The 15989-nt window shown below is 44.9% G+C and overlaps 2 protein-coding genes across 5 annotated transcripts; one reads left to right on the top strand and one right to left on the bottom strand.

Annotated features, from left to right (window-relative positions):
• Positions 1-1308: 1308 nt before the first annotated feature.
• LOC118901325 (GTPase IMAP family member 1-like) lies at positions 1309-8029 on the bottom strand. 4 transcript variants are annotated; one of them, XM_036864528.1, is made up of 3 exons: positions 7787-8029; positions 3585-3633; positions 1309-2664 (listed from the first exon to the last, which is right to left on the bottom strand). In XM_036864528.1, exons 2-3 carry the CDS (start codon positions 3625-3627, stop codon positions 1709-1711), a joined length of 999 nt encoding a protein of 332 aa, XP_036720423.1. In that variant the 5' UTR covers positions 3628-3633; positions 7787-8029; the 3' UTR covers positions 1309-1708. The 4 variants fall into 4 exon arrangements, with proteins under 4 accessions (XP_036720423.1, XP_036720419.1, XP_036720421.1 ...); XM_036864524.1 differs by having other exon boundaries at positions 7840-8029; XM_036864526.1 differs by having other exon boundaries at positions 1309-2592; positions 7840-8029.
• LOC118901166 (thymidylate synthase-like) lies at positions 4824-15118 on the top strand. The gene is given in 4 exon segments (XM_036864256.1): positions 4824-4986; positions 5163-5300; positions 13779-14586; positions 14588-15118. Coding segments are annotated over 4 exon segments (1347 nt in total). The 3' UTR covers positions 14826-15118.
• Positions 15119-15989: the final 871 nt, after the last annotated feature.

The raw sequence follows: 15989 nt of genomic DNA, 5'->3' as shown, positions 1-15989 counted from the left end.
ATACACTCTCTTCCCCTGTGTGTACTGGCTGACAGCCTTAGCAGGGTGTGGGTTGAACTAGGCGATTGCCTGCCCTCTGGGATCCCTGGCATGTTCCTCCCCATATGCCCATCAACTCAATCACAGTCACTTAGGAACTCCCTGGGCTTCATTCTTCCCCAAAGCAAGAGCAAGAATCAAATGTTTCTCATTATTTGGGTCATGGATTGAAACTTTCCGTTGCTCACACTGGGCACTTTGTCATTCTATTTTCGTTCTTTTTCCACATTCATTTTCACCAGTGACCATCCCTTTTCTCTGTGGAGTGACAATGGCAGGATTTTTCTCTGTTTGTTCATTCCAAGAGTATATTGAAAAGTGAACAAGACCAAAATCAAGATCCTCTATCAGGACCTCTGCTGAGATCTGCACACAACCCCTTAAACCAAAATGACCTTTCTGGCTGAGGAAATTTCAAGCCTCAGCATTTGGCACTGGTGTTCCTGTTAACGTTTGCAATGGTGTCCATGTAGGGGTTGTGGGCCCCGCTTTCCAGGATGTGCTCAGCTGTTGCAGATTATTTTCCCTTTTTACATGTCTCTTTAGTGATCTGAGGTCATCAGTAACCTGAGAATCTCTGGCTGTGAAGGCAATGGGCAGAGGATACTGTAGGGGGGAGATCTGGAATTTCATAGCTGTGTCAGAGATGAGCTTGTGTTGGTGTGTGAAGACGGTGGTGTCGGGGACAAAGCAAGTGTGGGTGAAGAGAGAAGGAGGCACAGTTAGGACTGACCACACAGGCTAACCTGTCTCACTTACCTGCACCAGAGAGCTGATTCTGCCAGATACTCATGGGACAGAGATGACTCTCTACCCCACCATCATGTCACCAGTTCTCAGCCCACAAAGACCTGTTTGCCTTTTATTTTGAGATTCATATAAAAGAAAAATCACCAAACTGCTTAAAATTTTTAATTTATCTCTGAATTGAAAAATCATATCCTTGCTTACCCTGTGAGTGTGTAAGCCAGGGAGAAAACTCCTCCTTGGAAGGAGACTTTCTGCAGGACCTCAATGGCCCCTAGGGAATCAAGTCTCCAGTGATAGTCTCCTTGCACTTGCAGAAGCATCTGCATTCAAGCTGCTGAGGTACAGAGGGGCAGGCGTGCACCAATGTCTTCTCTCCTTATGATCACACACCTGAGTGTGTGTGGGTGCAAGGTTTTTGTACGTGGGGTCAGGAATGAGAGAGTTGGATCTTTGCTCAGTGGGCATATAAAAAGGCAGATGAACAAACATCTACAAATGTTGATTTCATTTAACACAATGTGATTGTCCAGTACATTTATTTCTTTCATTCAGTTCAATTCAAGCAAATGAGTATGTACTCAGACTCTGCTCTGTGGTGGTTCTAACCTTGGTCCTGCCGGGAGTCCAGGGGGTGAGAGGGCAAAGGCTCCTCATCTGCTTTCATGGGTGAAGACAGTTCAATGACAGGAGACAGTCAAAGGCAGTCTGAGGTCAGTAGAAAATAGGCAAAACTAACTGTGGTTGTTTGGCTTTGGGAAAGGGGGAGCTCATAGGAAGGTTTCAGGTGGGAGATGGGACCTGGCAGGACTCTGAAATTCGTAGAATAGGCGAGGTGAGGGAGGAAAGGAGAGATGTGGGCGCTGAAGGTTCAGAGCACCAAGGATGAAGGTAATTATCAGTGGATGGGTCAAAGTGTTATTTACAGTCTGTCAGGACTGATCTCACCAAAGGCGTCAGGCTGGTGCCTGGAGATCTGCATGTATAGCAGGACCAGGGCGCCCAGCAGGGTGCACACGCCCAGCTTACACCAGGTCCCCGGCGCCTTGGGCCACCGCCACAGCCAGGCCAGCGGCCAGCGCTCCCGCCGCCTCTGCGCGCAGACGGCCACTCGCTCCGCCACCCTGCGCAGCCTCTCCGCGGGGTCCGCGCCGCCCAGGGCCTGCGCCAGGCTGTACACGTCGTTGGTGTAGGCGGCGCCGCCGTGGTCCCTCACCAGCTCCTGCACCAGCCCCATCAGCGCCATCACCTGCGCCTCTCGCTTCCCGCCGGCGGCTCGGTTGTCGAAGGCGCAGAATCGGTCCCCGCACTCGGCCACCAGCTCCCTGAGCGCGCGGTTCCCGGTGTCGCGCACGTAATGCTGCAGCGAGCCCCCGGCCAGGTCCTCCTCGCGGGTGAAGACCACGATGGTGCGCGTCACGATGCCGTCCCCGAACAGCGCCTTCACCCCCCTCCAGGCCTGCTGGTCCTGGGCCGTGAAGCGGCCCAGCTGGGTCACCAGGAGCAGGGCGTGGGGCCCCGGCGCCGAGAGCAGGTAGCAGCGGCCTCTCTCCTCGCAGCCCGGGTCTGTCTGGGAGACTTCGGAGCTGAAAAGGTCCGGGGTGTCAATGATTTCCACCACCCACTTGGCCCACCTGCAGCTGCCCGCGGCGCAGGTCCGGGTCACCGACGTCGCCCCGAGCCTGGAGAGGAAGCGCTTCTGGCCCAGGATGCTGTTTCCCGTGGCGCTCTTCCCAGTCCCTGACCTCCCAGCCAGGAGGAGCCGCAGCCTGGGCTCCTGCAGGGCAGACTCGTCGGCTTCTGCACCTGTGAGCACCAATGATGTGTAAGCTCCCGAACCTGAAAGCACATATCCTGGTGCCCGGGTCCCCTGGACGCCTTTGGACAAAGGAGAACAGAGTGCTTCGACTTTTGCTTTTCGGACCAACCCTTTACTGAGTGCCCTGGTCGGAGATTTGTGAGCTCCGGGGGGATCTCTACCCGTCTATTTCTTCCCTCTTTGACGTCACACATGCACCTGTAGGTGCTCCAGCACCTGGTGAACGTTTCTGTAGAGGACACCCCTGTATAATACAGGCCATTGCTTCGTGTGACATGACCTGTCATCCACACTGCGCAGAGCTGCTCCCTATTTGACAGCTTCAGTAGCCTCTGCCATACATTCCCAGATACCCTGCCACTGAAGAAAGGCAGGAGGGGCCGTGGGCCTGGCCGTGAGGGCTGTCTGGTGTCCCACACCCTGGGTTTGAATCACAGCCCAACCCCTGCCAGCCGTGTAACCCTGGGAAGCTGCTTAACCTAAGTGCTAAACCTCTTCTGCACAAATGGGATCAATAATGTAGCGCTGTCTTCATAGGGCTGTTGGGAGGATAAGATGAGACCATCTCTTCTTCCCTCCCTCTTGCCCTCCTCTTCCTCTCCTCTCTCTTAAACCTGCTGCCTAATAAGATACCTGGTTAACCCTCCATCCTTGTTCCCTAACACCTTCTACCTGGTGAATCATGTTCCCTCTAGTGTACAGTTGGATTCCCTCTACATCCCCTTCTGTGGCGATCAGAGGAGGTTTATTCATTTTACCTTGGGGACGGAGGTGCAGGTTAGTCAAAGAACTCAATATCTCACAGCAGGTCAGGGGCAGAGATCTAGGTCAAATGCCAGCCCCAGGGCTCTTTGCTGTTTCATCCCAGCATCGAGAAACCTCTGGGGCTTCTCCCTGTTCAGTGTTGAGATAGCCCGTCCCCCTTACTACCCGGAGCTCATACCTGGGGGCAAACACGCGTTGTGAGGCATGTTCTTACCATAGGCGTTTTCTTCATCTCTTGCTGTCTTCTGTCCTCTCATGATTCCCTGAAAGGGTCCCCAACACAATTTATTTAGTCTTTCATTCGTTCACTCATTCATTCATTCATTCATTCATAGGTAAAACTACCTACTATGTGTCAGGCAAAGTCCAAAGAGCTGGTGACACCACAGTTAAAATGTCATAGTTCCTGCCCTCTCCGAGCATCAGAATTTAGGGAAGACAGTGGAAGAGCTTGGTCTGTGGTTGGGACGATACTGTGAGAACACTTGGTGAGCTTGTGCTGTCTTTTCAGGGCCTCGAAATGCACAGAGCAGAGGGGACATGACAACACTTATTCTATGTCAATGAGTAAGCTTCTGATGTTCATTTTCCCAGGTAATTCTATGTCAGTGACGTAGGTTGTGGAAAATAAGTTTTCCCTGGAGATTCAGCAGCTGGGGGTGGGGTGGGGGGCTTTGGAAAACCCTGAGAACAAGAAAGTTTGCTCACTGACTTAGGACCTACCTTAGGGTTGTTGGCCTGGGAAACAAGAAGAAAATTGGAATTTTGTTTTTGGAAATCAGAAAACAGACATCTTTCCCAAGCTGCTCTGGAGAGCTCCTGACTCTGTGCTCAGAAAACCACAAGATTTGGCTCGTCCTATTATGTCTAGGAGGTGGGATCCAGAAGGGGGAGGAGGGAGACCCTGAGCTCACCTGCCCCCATGAACACATCCAAGCTACAACTATGTATAGAGAAACTCTCCCTGAGAATGACCTGAAGACTAGCAAAATGGCTCTTCTACGATCAAGGCTGTAAAGAAAGAACCACATGGAGTCTGGTACAGGGGGAGGAGAAGCAATCTGGTTGGGACCTGAATCCCTAGTGGGGACCTAGAAGTGGAGGGGGCTATCCCAGGCTTGGGGATCCTCCCTGGGGAGTGGGGGGTTTGAGCCACATATTAGGCACCGCAGGCCTGGGCTTGACACTGGGTAGATGAGCCCCCTTAGCTGGTTTGAAAATCAGTAGGGCTCGCTGGAGGGCTGTAAGACACTGAGACTCTGGTCTTGCAGAGCACAGACATGCTTGCTCGCAGCCCCAGTGCAGAGGCAGTACACTGAAGACTGCCTGGTGCTCCGGCCAGCCTGCCGGGACTGCCCCAGGGCACCTCCCAGCCCTCTCCAGGCTCCCATTCAAGCCCCTACTGCTCCAGCACTGCCCCCAACAAAGGCCGAGGCCGCCATTGCCAGTGGGCATGTGTGCACCCGGGAAGGAGCAGAGAGGGCTCCGGAGTGCGGCTCCAACCCCTCTGGCTCTCTATCCTGCCTCTAACCAAGGGGTACACACTGCGGAAAAAGTAGAAGCAGCTCAGAAGTGCAGCCCCAAGCTCTCAGGCCCTGGCCACGCCCCCAAACAAGGTGAAGACTGTCATCGCATCTGGAGGAAGCCCAACTCCCTTAGGACTCCTGCCCAGCCCCTTGGTCCTTGACTCCTCCCACAATAGGCTAACAACTAGCCCTGAGCCGAGGAGAAGCCCTGGCTGGCACCCGGCTCTGGCTCTAGCCCTCTGGCTCCAGCCTTGCTTCCCACCAAGGCGGTGGCCGCCAGCACACTGTGGGAGAAGAAGCAGTCCCCGCTCACTTCACGTCCAGCTCTCCCACCAAAGCCACTGGTGACAGGCACACTGCAAAGGGTAGCTCCCCACAAGGACATGCCTTTGAGACCTGGACAGGTAACCGTTTCACCTAATTTCATAGAGACAAACAGAGAAAGTCAAACAACATGAGAAAACAAAGGGATATGTTTTAAATGAAAGAACAAGATAAAACCCCAGGAAAAAAAACCCTAATGAAACAGAGATAATAATTTACCTGCTAAAGAGTCCAAAGCAATAGTAATAAAAATGCTAACTGAACTTGGGTAAACAACAGATGAACACAGTGGGAACTTCAGCAGAGAATTAGAAAATACAAAAACCAGTCAGAGCTGAAGAATACGGTAACTGAAATGAAAACTTCGCTAGAAGGAATTAAGAGCCGATTAGGCGACGTAGAAGAACACATAAGACAGACTAGTGGAAATCATCCAATCAGTACAGCAAAAACAAAAACACATTTAAAAAAATGAGGCTAGTTTATGGGACCTCTGGGACAAAGTCAAGTGTGCAAACATTCACATGATAGAGGTCCCAGAAAGAGAAGAGAGAGAAAGGGGTAGAAAATGTATTTGGTGAAATTGTAATTGAAAACTTTCCTAACCTGAAAAGGGAAACAGATATCCAGGTACAGGAAGCACGGAGCACCCCTGTCAGAATGGCTGCTATCAGAAAACAAGAAACAACCGGTGATGACGAGGATGTGGAGAAAGGGGACCCTAGTACACTGATAGCAGGAATGTCAATTGGTACAGCCACGGTGGAAAACAGTATGAAGGTTCCTCAAAAAATTAAAAATAGAACTACCATATGATCCAGCAATTCATTCCTGGGTATATACCCAAAGAAAATGAAAACACTAATTCAAAAAGATGTGTGCACACCAATGTTCATAGCAGCATTATTCATAATAACCAAGATATGGAAGCAACCTAAGGGTCCATCAACAGATGAATGAAGAAGATGTCATATATATACAGATAGATAGATAGATATAATGGAATATTACTCATAAAAAAAGGATAAAAAAGAATGAAATCTTTCCATCTGCAACAACACAGATGGACCTGGAGGGTATTATGCTTAGTGAAATAAGTCAGACAGAGAAAGACAAATGCTGTATGTTTCCACTTATATGTGGAATTTTAAAAATAAAGCAAACAGACGAATGTAACAAAACAGAAACAGACTCACTAATACAGAGAATAAACTAGTGGTTACCTGTGGGGAGAGGGGCAGGGGAAGGGGCAAGATGGGGAAGGGGATTAAGAGGTACAAACTACTAGGTATGAAATAACTAAGACACACCACTGTAACGCACAGCACAGGGAATATAGTTAATTAATATTTTATATTAACTTTATATGGAGCATAATCTATAAAAATGTAGAATCACTATGTTGTATACCGAAAGTAATATAATATTGTAAGCCAGTTATACTTCAGTAAAAAATAAGTAAATAAATAAGTCTAAATATGATCTGTGTGCTGGAGAGACGGGGATACTCTCCTCTAACTCCTGATGTCCTTGCCCTCAAACCTGAGGCTTTTTGAAGTAAAATACCCACTCAAACATTATTTAATACAATTAAACATTCTGTGGTCAAGTTTGCCTGATCACACAAGCGCCTGAGCACGAGAGCACAGTCTCTCCTCCGTCTACTCCAGCCTCATTTCCACCTAATCCCCTCCCCAGTCAGCCCCTCCACAAACAGCAGATTTCAGGGCCTTTTCCAAGCCACCTCGTGCGTTCATTCCTAGGACCATTCATCCCACCACACATTTCTGCCTGAGTCCTGTCCTGTGCTTCAACATCCATTTCAAATTCTACCTCTTCATGTCGCCCACCTGGTTCCTACAAGTAACTGTGTTCTCCCCCTACTGGCACCAACAATGAAGCAAGAGCAAAGGGAGAGGTTGGCTGAATAACCTGTCTCTGGCCAAAGGACTCAGATGGCAGGTTTGCCTAGAACTCAAGCCAAAGCTGTCGGTGTTTCTGCAGTAACTCTTCTGCCGCTGCCTCCCGTTACACCCCGCCCAAAGCTTTCTGTAAAGTTTACCCCAGGGGTAAATCACATAATGTGATTCGTTATTTTGTGTCTAGAAATCAACAAACTCCCTTAATTGACACCGGAGCAGTCCACAGAGCTGAGTTTGGGGTGGGTAGCAGATGTTCAAGTGATCATGTAGAGCAAGGGGTGAGGACCAAGTTCATAACCTTAGCTGTCTCTTGCACTGTTGTGGATAGTGCTAAGGAGAGTGGAGGTTTTTAGGAGGGTTCAGCTCAGATATATACAGAATTTTCACTTTGTAACTTGTTCTGAGGTTAGCTTCCCTTATATGTCCCCAGGAATATCTTTTGCATTTGCTGCATATGCATTTGGGGAGTGTTCATTGCCTTCTGCATTAGTCCTAGCAAATACCTTTCTTATTTGTTAATAAGGGAGTAGGGAAGGAGAGAGAATTTAGTCCCAAAGAAGAGTGTGTGCACTCCAGAGCGGGAGAAGATGCTTAGCGGTTCTTCTGAACTTACTGTATTTGACACTCAGAGCATCCTTACAAACCTCGGCACGTGGAGTTACCGTCTCTAGAGCCTGCTCTCCTTTCTCGTACTCACTAGAATGCAGCCGCTCACCCAGCCAGCTTCGCCCAGGCAGAGCTCTTTCTGATCCCCACAGGTCCTGTTCCAGGCTGGCTCCTTTTCCCTTGTGCTCACCGTTCCTGCAGAACTGGTCACAGGCTCTAACGCTGGCTCCAAGAAGCTCCTGACCTACCAACCTGCCCTTGGACTCTGGGTGCAGTGGGCCGTTTCCTCCCCACACATGGAGGAAGTCTCTGTGCCTCTCAGACCTCAGAGCTCAGGAAGCTCAGGGAGGGAGGGCCCAGTGGTGATGACTTAAAGAGACAGAAACATTGGCCAGTGAGGTGGTGGGTATGCAATGTTGTCACTGCGAATCCCACCCCCTGCTTTGGGCTATGGTACTGTTCTCCAGAGGTTCCTGTGACACCAGCATCTTGTCCCTGGCAGGGTCTATAACCTCAGTGGGGAAGAGCATTTTAGGTTTCTGAAGCCTCGTTTTGTTTCTGACCTTTGACCAACAATCTTATTGCCAGTTGTCTTTTGCTTTTTAGGCATTTTTTTTTTTTTAAAAGATGAAATGGTCTCTTGAGGGTCTCCTTCCCGAGGACAGGAATTTCTTTTTTTTTTTTAACTTCTTTTTTTAAAAATTTATTTATTATTTATTTATTATTTTATTATTTTTGGCTGTGTTGGGTCTTCGTTTCTGTGCGAGGGCTTTCTCTAGTTGCGGCAAGCGGGGGCCACTCTTCATCGCGGTGCGCAGGGCTCTCACTATCGCGGCCTCTCTTGTTGCGGAGCACAGGCTCCAGACGTACAGGCTCAGTAGTTGTGACTCACGGGCCTAGTTGCTCTGCGGCATGTGGGCTCTTCCCAGACCAGGGCTCGAACCCGTGTCCCCTGCATTGGCAGGCAGATTCTCAACCACTGCGCCACCAGGGAAGCCCAAGAGAGGAATTTCTGAATGAACCTCAGAGTGGACAACGCCACCAAAGTGGTCCTATCTGCCAGGAACATCACACGCAAAGTCTCATCATTCTGAAAGAAAAGGAGAGCTTTTCCAGCTATTAAAAATAGGACAGCAGGGCTTCCCTGGTGGCGCAGTGGTTGAGAGTCTGCCTGCCAATGCAGGGTACACGGGTTCGAGCCCTGGTCTGGGAAGATCCCGCGTGCCGCGGAGCGACTGTGCCCGTGAGCCACAATTACTGAGCCTGCGCGTCTGGAGCCTGTGCTCCGCAACAAGAGGCCGCGATAGTGAGAGGCCCGCGCACCGCGATGAAGAGTGGTCCCCGCTTGCCGCAGCTGGAGAGAGCCCTCGCACAGAAACGAAGACCCAACACAACCATAAATAAATAAATTAAAAAAAAATGATAAAAAAAAAATAGGACAGCAGGTAGAAGACAGAAAATTTTTATACAGGGCTTAACCTAGCCATCTCTGTTGGTACCTCCAACTCAAGTGACTGTTTCTCCTCTTAGGAGGGTCATGAGAAAGGTGAGTAAAATAGCCAATCATTGTGTGGAGAGAAGTATTTTGGTGACACAGGCCCTGGACCTGGTTACATCATTAACAACCCATGTGATCTTGCCTAACTCACTTCAACTTTCTGGAGTTGACTTTCCACATATGTAGTGAGGGGATTAACTTCATCTGAAGCTAATGGGCTGGGGTCTGATGTTCATCCATTCTTGCCAGCTCTTTAGTGAAGAACCCAACTCCCACTGAACTCCACCTGGTCTCCCCCCCACTCTGCCCCCTCCCCATATCCTCCAGCTTTATTGAGATATAATTGACATATAACATTGTATGTGTTTAAAGTGCATGATGTATTGATTTGATACACTTTTATATTTCAAAATGATTACTGCGATAACATTAGCTAACACCTGCATCACAACACATAATTACCATTTCTTTTTGGTGGTGAGAACATTTAAGATCTACTCGCTTAGCAATTCTCAAGTAGATAATACAGAATTACACTATAATCACTGTGCTGTGCATTGGATCCCCAGACCTACTCATCTTCTACGTGGAAGTTTGTACTCTTTGACCAACATCTCCCCATTTCTCCCATTTCCCAGCCCCTGGTAATCACGATTCTACTCTCAACTTCTATGAATTTGGCTTTTTAAAATTCCACATAAAAAAGTGATATCATACAGTATTTGTCATTCTCTGACTGCTTGGGCTATTTGAAATATTTTGTGTTTCCATACAAATTTTAGGATTGATTTTTCTGTTTCTGAAAAACACCATTGGAATTTTGATAGGAACTGCATTGAATCTGTAGATACCTTTGGGTAGTATGGACATTTTAACAATATTAATTCTTTCAATCCATGAGCATGGAATACATTTTCATTTATTTGTGTCTTTTAATTTCTTTTATCAGTGTCATAATTTTCATGTAAAGGTCTTTGACCTCCTTTCTTAAATTTATTCCTAGGTGTTTTATTCTTTCTGATGCTATTGTAAATGGGATAATTTTCTTAATTTATCTTTCTGATAAATCATTATTAGTGTTTAGAAATGCAACTGATTTTTGTATATGATTTTGTATCCCACAACTTCATTGAATTTGCCTATTACTTATCACATTTTTTGAGTGGAGTCTTTAAAATTTTCTATATATAAGATCATGTCATCTGAAAATAGAGACAATTTTACTTCTTCCTTTCTGATTTAGATGTCTTTTATTTCTTTCTCTTGCCTAATTGCTCTGCATGGGACTTCCAGTACTATATTGAATAGAAGTGGTGAGAGTGGGCATTCTTGTATTTTTCCTGATCTTATAGGAAAAGCTTCTAGCTGTTCACTGTTGATTATGATAGCTCTGGGCTTATTGTATATGACCTTTATTATTAGAGGTTTGTTACCTTTGTATCCAGTTTGCTGAGAGATTTTATCATGAAAAGATGTTGAATTTTGTCAAATGCTTTTTCTGTATCTATTGAGATGATCATATGGGGGTTTTTTTGGGTTTTTTTTTTAACATCTTTATTGGAGTATAATTGCTTTACAATGGTGTGTTAGTTTCTGCTTTATAACAAAGTGAATCAGTTATACATATACATATGTCCCCATATCTCTTCCCTCTTGCGTCTCCCTCCCTCCCACCCTCCCTATCCCACCCCTCTAGGTGGTCACAAAGCACCTAGCTGATCTCCCTATGCTATGCGGCTGCTTCCCACTAGCTATCTATTTTACGTTTGGTAGTGTATATATGTCCATGCCACTCTCTCACTTTGTCACAGCTTACCCTTCCCCCTCCCCATATCCTCAAGTCCATTCTCTAGTAGGTCTGTGTCTTTATTCCCGTCTTGCCCCTAGGTTCTTCATGACCTTTTTTTTTTTTTTTCTTAGATTCCATATATATGTGTTAGCATACTGTATTTGTTTTTCTCTTTCTGACTTACTTCACTCTGTATGACCGACTCTAGGTCCCTCCACCTCACTACAAATAACTCAATTTCGTTTCTTTTTATGACTGAGTAATATTCCATTGTATATATGTGCCACATCTTCTTTATCCATTCATCTGTTGATGGACACTAGGTTGCTTCCATGTCCTGGCTATTGTAAATAGAGCTGCAATGAACATTGTGGTACATGACTCTTTTTGAATTATGGTTTTCTCAGGGTATATGCCCAGTAGTGGGATTGCTGGGTCGTATGGTAGTTCTATTTTTAGTTTTTTAAGGAACCTCCATACTGTTCTCCATAGTGGCTGTATCAATTTACATTCCCACCAACAGTGCAAGAGTGTTCCCTTTTCTCCACACCCTCTCCAGCATTTATTGTTTCTAGATTTTTTTTTAATTTAATTTAATTTAATTTTTTTAAACATCTTTATTGAAGTATAATTGCCTTACAATGGTGTGTTAGCTTCTGCTTTATAACAAAGTGAATCAGTTATACATATACAATATGTTCCCATTTCTCTTCCCTCTTGCATCTCCCTCTAGATTTTTTGATGATGGCCATTCTGACCGGTGTGAGATGATATCTCATTGTAGTTTTGATTTGCATTTCTCTAATGATTAGTGATGTTGAGCATTCTTTCATGTGTCTGTTGGCAATCTGTATATCTTCTTTGGAGAAATGTTTATTTAGGTCTTCTGCCCACTTTTGGATTGGGTTGTTTGTTTTTTTGATATTGAGCTGCATGAGCTGCTTGTAAATTTTGGAGGTTAATCCTTTGTCAGTTGCTTCATTTGCAAATATTTTCTCCCATTCTGAGGGTTGTTTTTTGGTTTTGTTTATGGTTTCCTTTGCTGTGCAAAAGCTTTTAAGTTTCATTAGGTCCCATTTGTTTATTTTTGTTTTTATTTCCATTTCTCTAGGAGGTGGGTCAAAAAGGATCTTGCTGTGATTTATGTCATAGAGTGTTCTGCCTATGTTTTCCTCTAAGAGTTTTATAGTGTCTGGCCTTACATTTAGGTCTTTAATCCATTTTGAGTTTATTTTTGTGTATGGTGTTAGGGAGTGTTCTAATTTCATACTTTTACATGTACCTGTCCAGTTTTCCCAGCACCACTTATTGAAGAGGCTGTCTTTTCTCCACTGTATATTCTTGCCTCCTTTATCAAAGATAAGGTGACCATATGTGCGTGGGTTTATCCCTGGGCTTTCTATCCTGTTCCAATCATATGGTTTTTATTCTCTATTTTGTTAATGTGGTGTGTCACATTGATTGATTTGTGGATGTTGAACCATCTTTGCATCCCTCTTCACCTCATTTTTGAACAGTGTCTTTTCTTACCTAATTGCTCTAGTTAGAACCTCTGGTACCAAGTTGAAATGAAGTGACAAGAGCAGATATCCTTGTCTTATATCTAATCTTAGCAGGAAAGCTTTCAGTGTCCCATTATTAAGTATGGTACTAGCTGTAGAATTTTCACAGATGTCTTTTACAAGGTTGTCGAATTTTCTTTCTCTTCATAGTTTGTTGAGTGCTTTTACTATGAACCTGTGTTCAATTTTCTCAAATGCTTTTTCTAAATCTACTGAAATGATCATTTTTTCCTTATACTATTGATATGGCTTACTACATTAATTGATCTTAAACCAATATTGAATTTCTGGGATAAATTCCACTTGTTCATGGTGTACACGCCTTTTTATATATTGCTGGATTCTCTTTGCTTGTATTTTGTTGGGATTTTTGCATCTATATTCATAAGACATATTGGTATATAGTTTCTTTTACTGTGATGTCTTTTTCCGGTTTGATATCAGTATAATACTGGCATCATGGAGTGAGTTGAGAAGTGTTTGTCCTCTTCTATTTTTTTGGAAGAGATTGTGAAGAATTGGTTATTAATTCTTCCTAGATGTTTGGTAGAGTTAATCAGTAAAGCCATTTGGGCCTGGGTGTTTTGTTTGTTTGTTTTTTTGTTTTAAATTTATTTATTTATTTATTTATTTATTTACTTATTTACTTTTTGGCTGTGTTGGGTCTTCGTTTCTGTGCGACGGCTTTCTCTAGTTGCGGCTAGCGGGGGCCACTCTTCATTGCGGTGCACGGGCCTCTCACTATCGCGGCCTCTCTTGTTGTGGAGCGCAGGCTCCAGACGCGCAGGCTCAGTAGTTGTGGCTCACGGGCCCAGTTGCTCCGCGGCATGTGGGATCTTCCCAGACCAGGGCTCGAACCCGTGTCCCCTGCATTGGCAGGCAGATTCTCAACCACTGCGCCACCAGGGAAGCCCTGTTTGTTTGTTTTTTGTAGTAATATTTTTTATTACTAATTGAATCTCTTTATGTGTTATAGGTCTATTCAGGCTTTCTATTTCTTCTTGATTCAGTTGTGATAGCTTATGAATTTGTCCATTTATCTAAGTTACCTAATCTGGGGGGCATAAAATTGTTCATAATATTTCCTTGTAATTGTTTTATTTCTGTAAGCTCAGTACCAGCGTTTCCTCTTTCATTCAGGATTTTAGTAATTTAATTTTCCTCCATATTTTTTTGGCCAGACTACCTAGAGATTTGTCAATTTGTTGATCTTTTCAAAGAAGCAAGTTTTGGAGTCCTGTGCCAGCTGCAGTCCCGTCCCAGCTGCCGCGCCTGTTGCCGCGCTACGCCCGCCGCCGGCTCCGAGCTGCTGCGCCTGACGTCGCCGCCCGCCGCGCGGGAGCAGGGCGCCGAGTCGCGGCCGCCGCCGCCGCACGGGGAGCTGCAGTACTTGGGGCAGATCGAGCACATCCTCCGCTGCGGCTTTCGGAAGGATGACCGCCCGGGCACCGGCACCCTGTCGGTGTTCGGCATGCAGGCGCGCTACAGCCTGAGAGATGAATTTCCTCTGCTGACAACCAAACGTGTTTTCTGCAAGGGTGTTTCGGAGGAGTTGCTGTGGTTTATCAAGGGATCCACAAACGCTAAGGAGCTGTCTTCCAAGGGAGTGAAAATCTGGGATGCCAATGGGTCCCGAGACTTCTTGGACAGCCTGGGATTCTCCACCAGAGCAGAAGGGGATTTAGGCCCAGTTTATGGCTTTCAGTGGAGGCATTTTGGGGCCGAATACAAAGATATGGATTCAGATTATTCAGATCAAGGAGTAGATCAACTGCAAAAAGTGATTGACACAATCAAAACCAACCCTGACGACAGAAGAATCATCCTGTGTGCTTGGAATCCAAAAGATCTCCCTCTCATGGCCCTACCCCCGTGCCACGCCCTTTGCCAGTTCTACGTGGTGAACGGTGAGCTGTCCTGCCAGCTGTACCAGAGGTCAGGAGACATGGGCCTGGGTGTGCCCTTCAACATCGCCAGCTACGCCCTGCTGCATGATCGCACACATCACGGGCCTGAAGCCAGGTGACTTTGTACACACTTTGGGAGATGCACACATTTACCTGAATCACATTGAGCCGCTGAAAATTCAGCTTCAGCGAGAACCAAGGCCTTTCCCCAAGCTCAGAATCCTTCGAAAAGTTGAGAAAATTGATGACTTCAAGGCTGAAGACTTTCAGATTGAAGGCTACAATCCTCACCCGACTATTAAAATGGAAATGGCTGTTTAGAGTGCTTTTGAAGGAGTTGTTTGAAGGGTATTTACACCTAGGTGAAAGTTCATTTTGCTCTAAAGGAGAAGGAACTAGGTCAAAACCTGTTGGTGATCTATCAATCAGTTATTCATTAACTTTTAAGGATGTTGCCACTGGCAAATAGAACTGTGCTGGTTCTCTTAGTAATAAAAGACCTGGAGTTAGGGTAACTCACTGAGGATGTATGTAAATGTAGAGATTGTGAATAAAGACAGGAAAGAGAAAATTTATATACTCTTAATTAAAACTTCATAATGTTTTTATGAAAATGGTCAGTGAATTTCAAGAATTATGTATAACTATTGCCCCAAATTAGAGCAAGCTGGATAACACCATCAGTCATGATAATGCCTAGTGTGGTTATGAACGTATAAAGTTATATTTGTTTTATTAAAAAAAAAAAAAAGAATCAAGTTTTGGTTTTGTTGATTTTCTATATTGTTTTATATTGTTTTTATATTCTCTAGTTCATTAATTTCCACTCTAACTTTTATTATATCCCTCTTCTGGCTGCTTTACATTTAGTTTGTTCTTAATTTCTTACTGCTTTATTATGAAATATTAGATTATTGTTTTGAGATCTTCTTTGTTTAATGTAGGTATTTCCAACTATAAAATTTCCTCTAAGCATTGTTTTAGCTCTGTAAATTTTGCTATGTTGTCTCTTCATTTTCATTCATCTCAAAGTATTTATAATGTCCCATTTGATTTTTTCTTTGCCTCATTGGTTATTTAAGATAGTGTTGTTTAATATCCACATATTACTGAATTTCTCAATTTTTTTATTGATTTCTAATTTTACTCCATTTTGGTTGGAGAACACACTATGTATGATTTAAAGCCTCTTAAATTTATTGAGGCTTGTTTTATGGCCTTGTAAATGATCTATTTAGGAGAATATTCCTTGTGCACTTGAAAAGAATGTGTATTCTGCTGTGGCTGGGTGGAGTATCTTGTGTTAGATCTAGTTGATTTATAGTGTTGGCCATATCTTCTATTTCTTTCTTGACTTTCTGATTAGTTGATCTATGCATTATTCTTAGTCAGGTATTGGACTCTACAGCTATTACTGTTGAATAGTCTATTTTGCCTTGATTGCTGTCATTTTCTGCTTCATGTGTTTCAGGGTTCAGTTGCTAA

The sequence above is a fragment of the Balaenoptera musculus genome, chromosome 9 (assembly GCF_009873245.2).
Source record: "Balaenoptera musculus isolate JJ_BM4_2016_0621 chromosome 9, mBalMus1.pri.v3, whole genome shotgun sequence".
In the NCBI taxonomy this organism is placed as follows: domain Eukaryota; kingdom Metazoa; phylum Chordata; class Mammalia; order Artiodactyla; family Balaenopteridae; genus Balaenoptera; species Balaenoptera musculus.
Note: the sequence above shows the minus strand (reverse complement) of the source record. Positions and strands in the feature narration are given on the sequence as shown.

What these genes read in the sequence shown, in the direction of transcription:
- LOC118901325 (XM_036864528.1), bottom strand. Translation starts at nt 3,627, where the DNA reads ATGAGAGGACAGAAGACAGCAAGAGATGAAGAAAACGCCTATG. An exon ending in AGATGAAGAAAACGCCTATG is followed by an intron (nt 2,665 to 3,584) that starts GTAAGAACATGC and finishes CTTTGTCCAAAG; the next exon opens with GCGTCCAGGGGACCCGGGCA.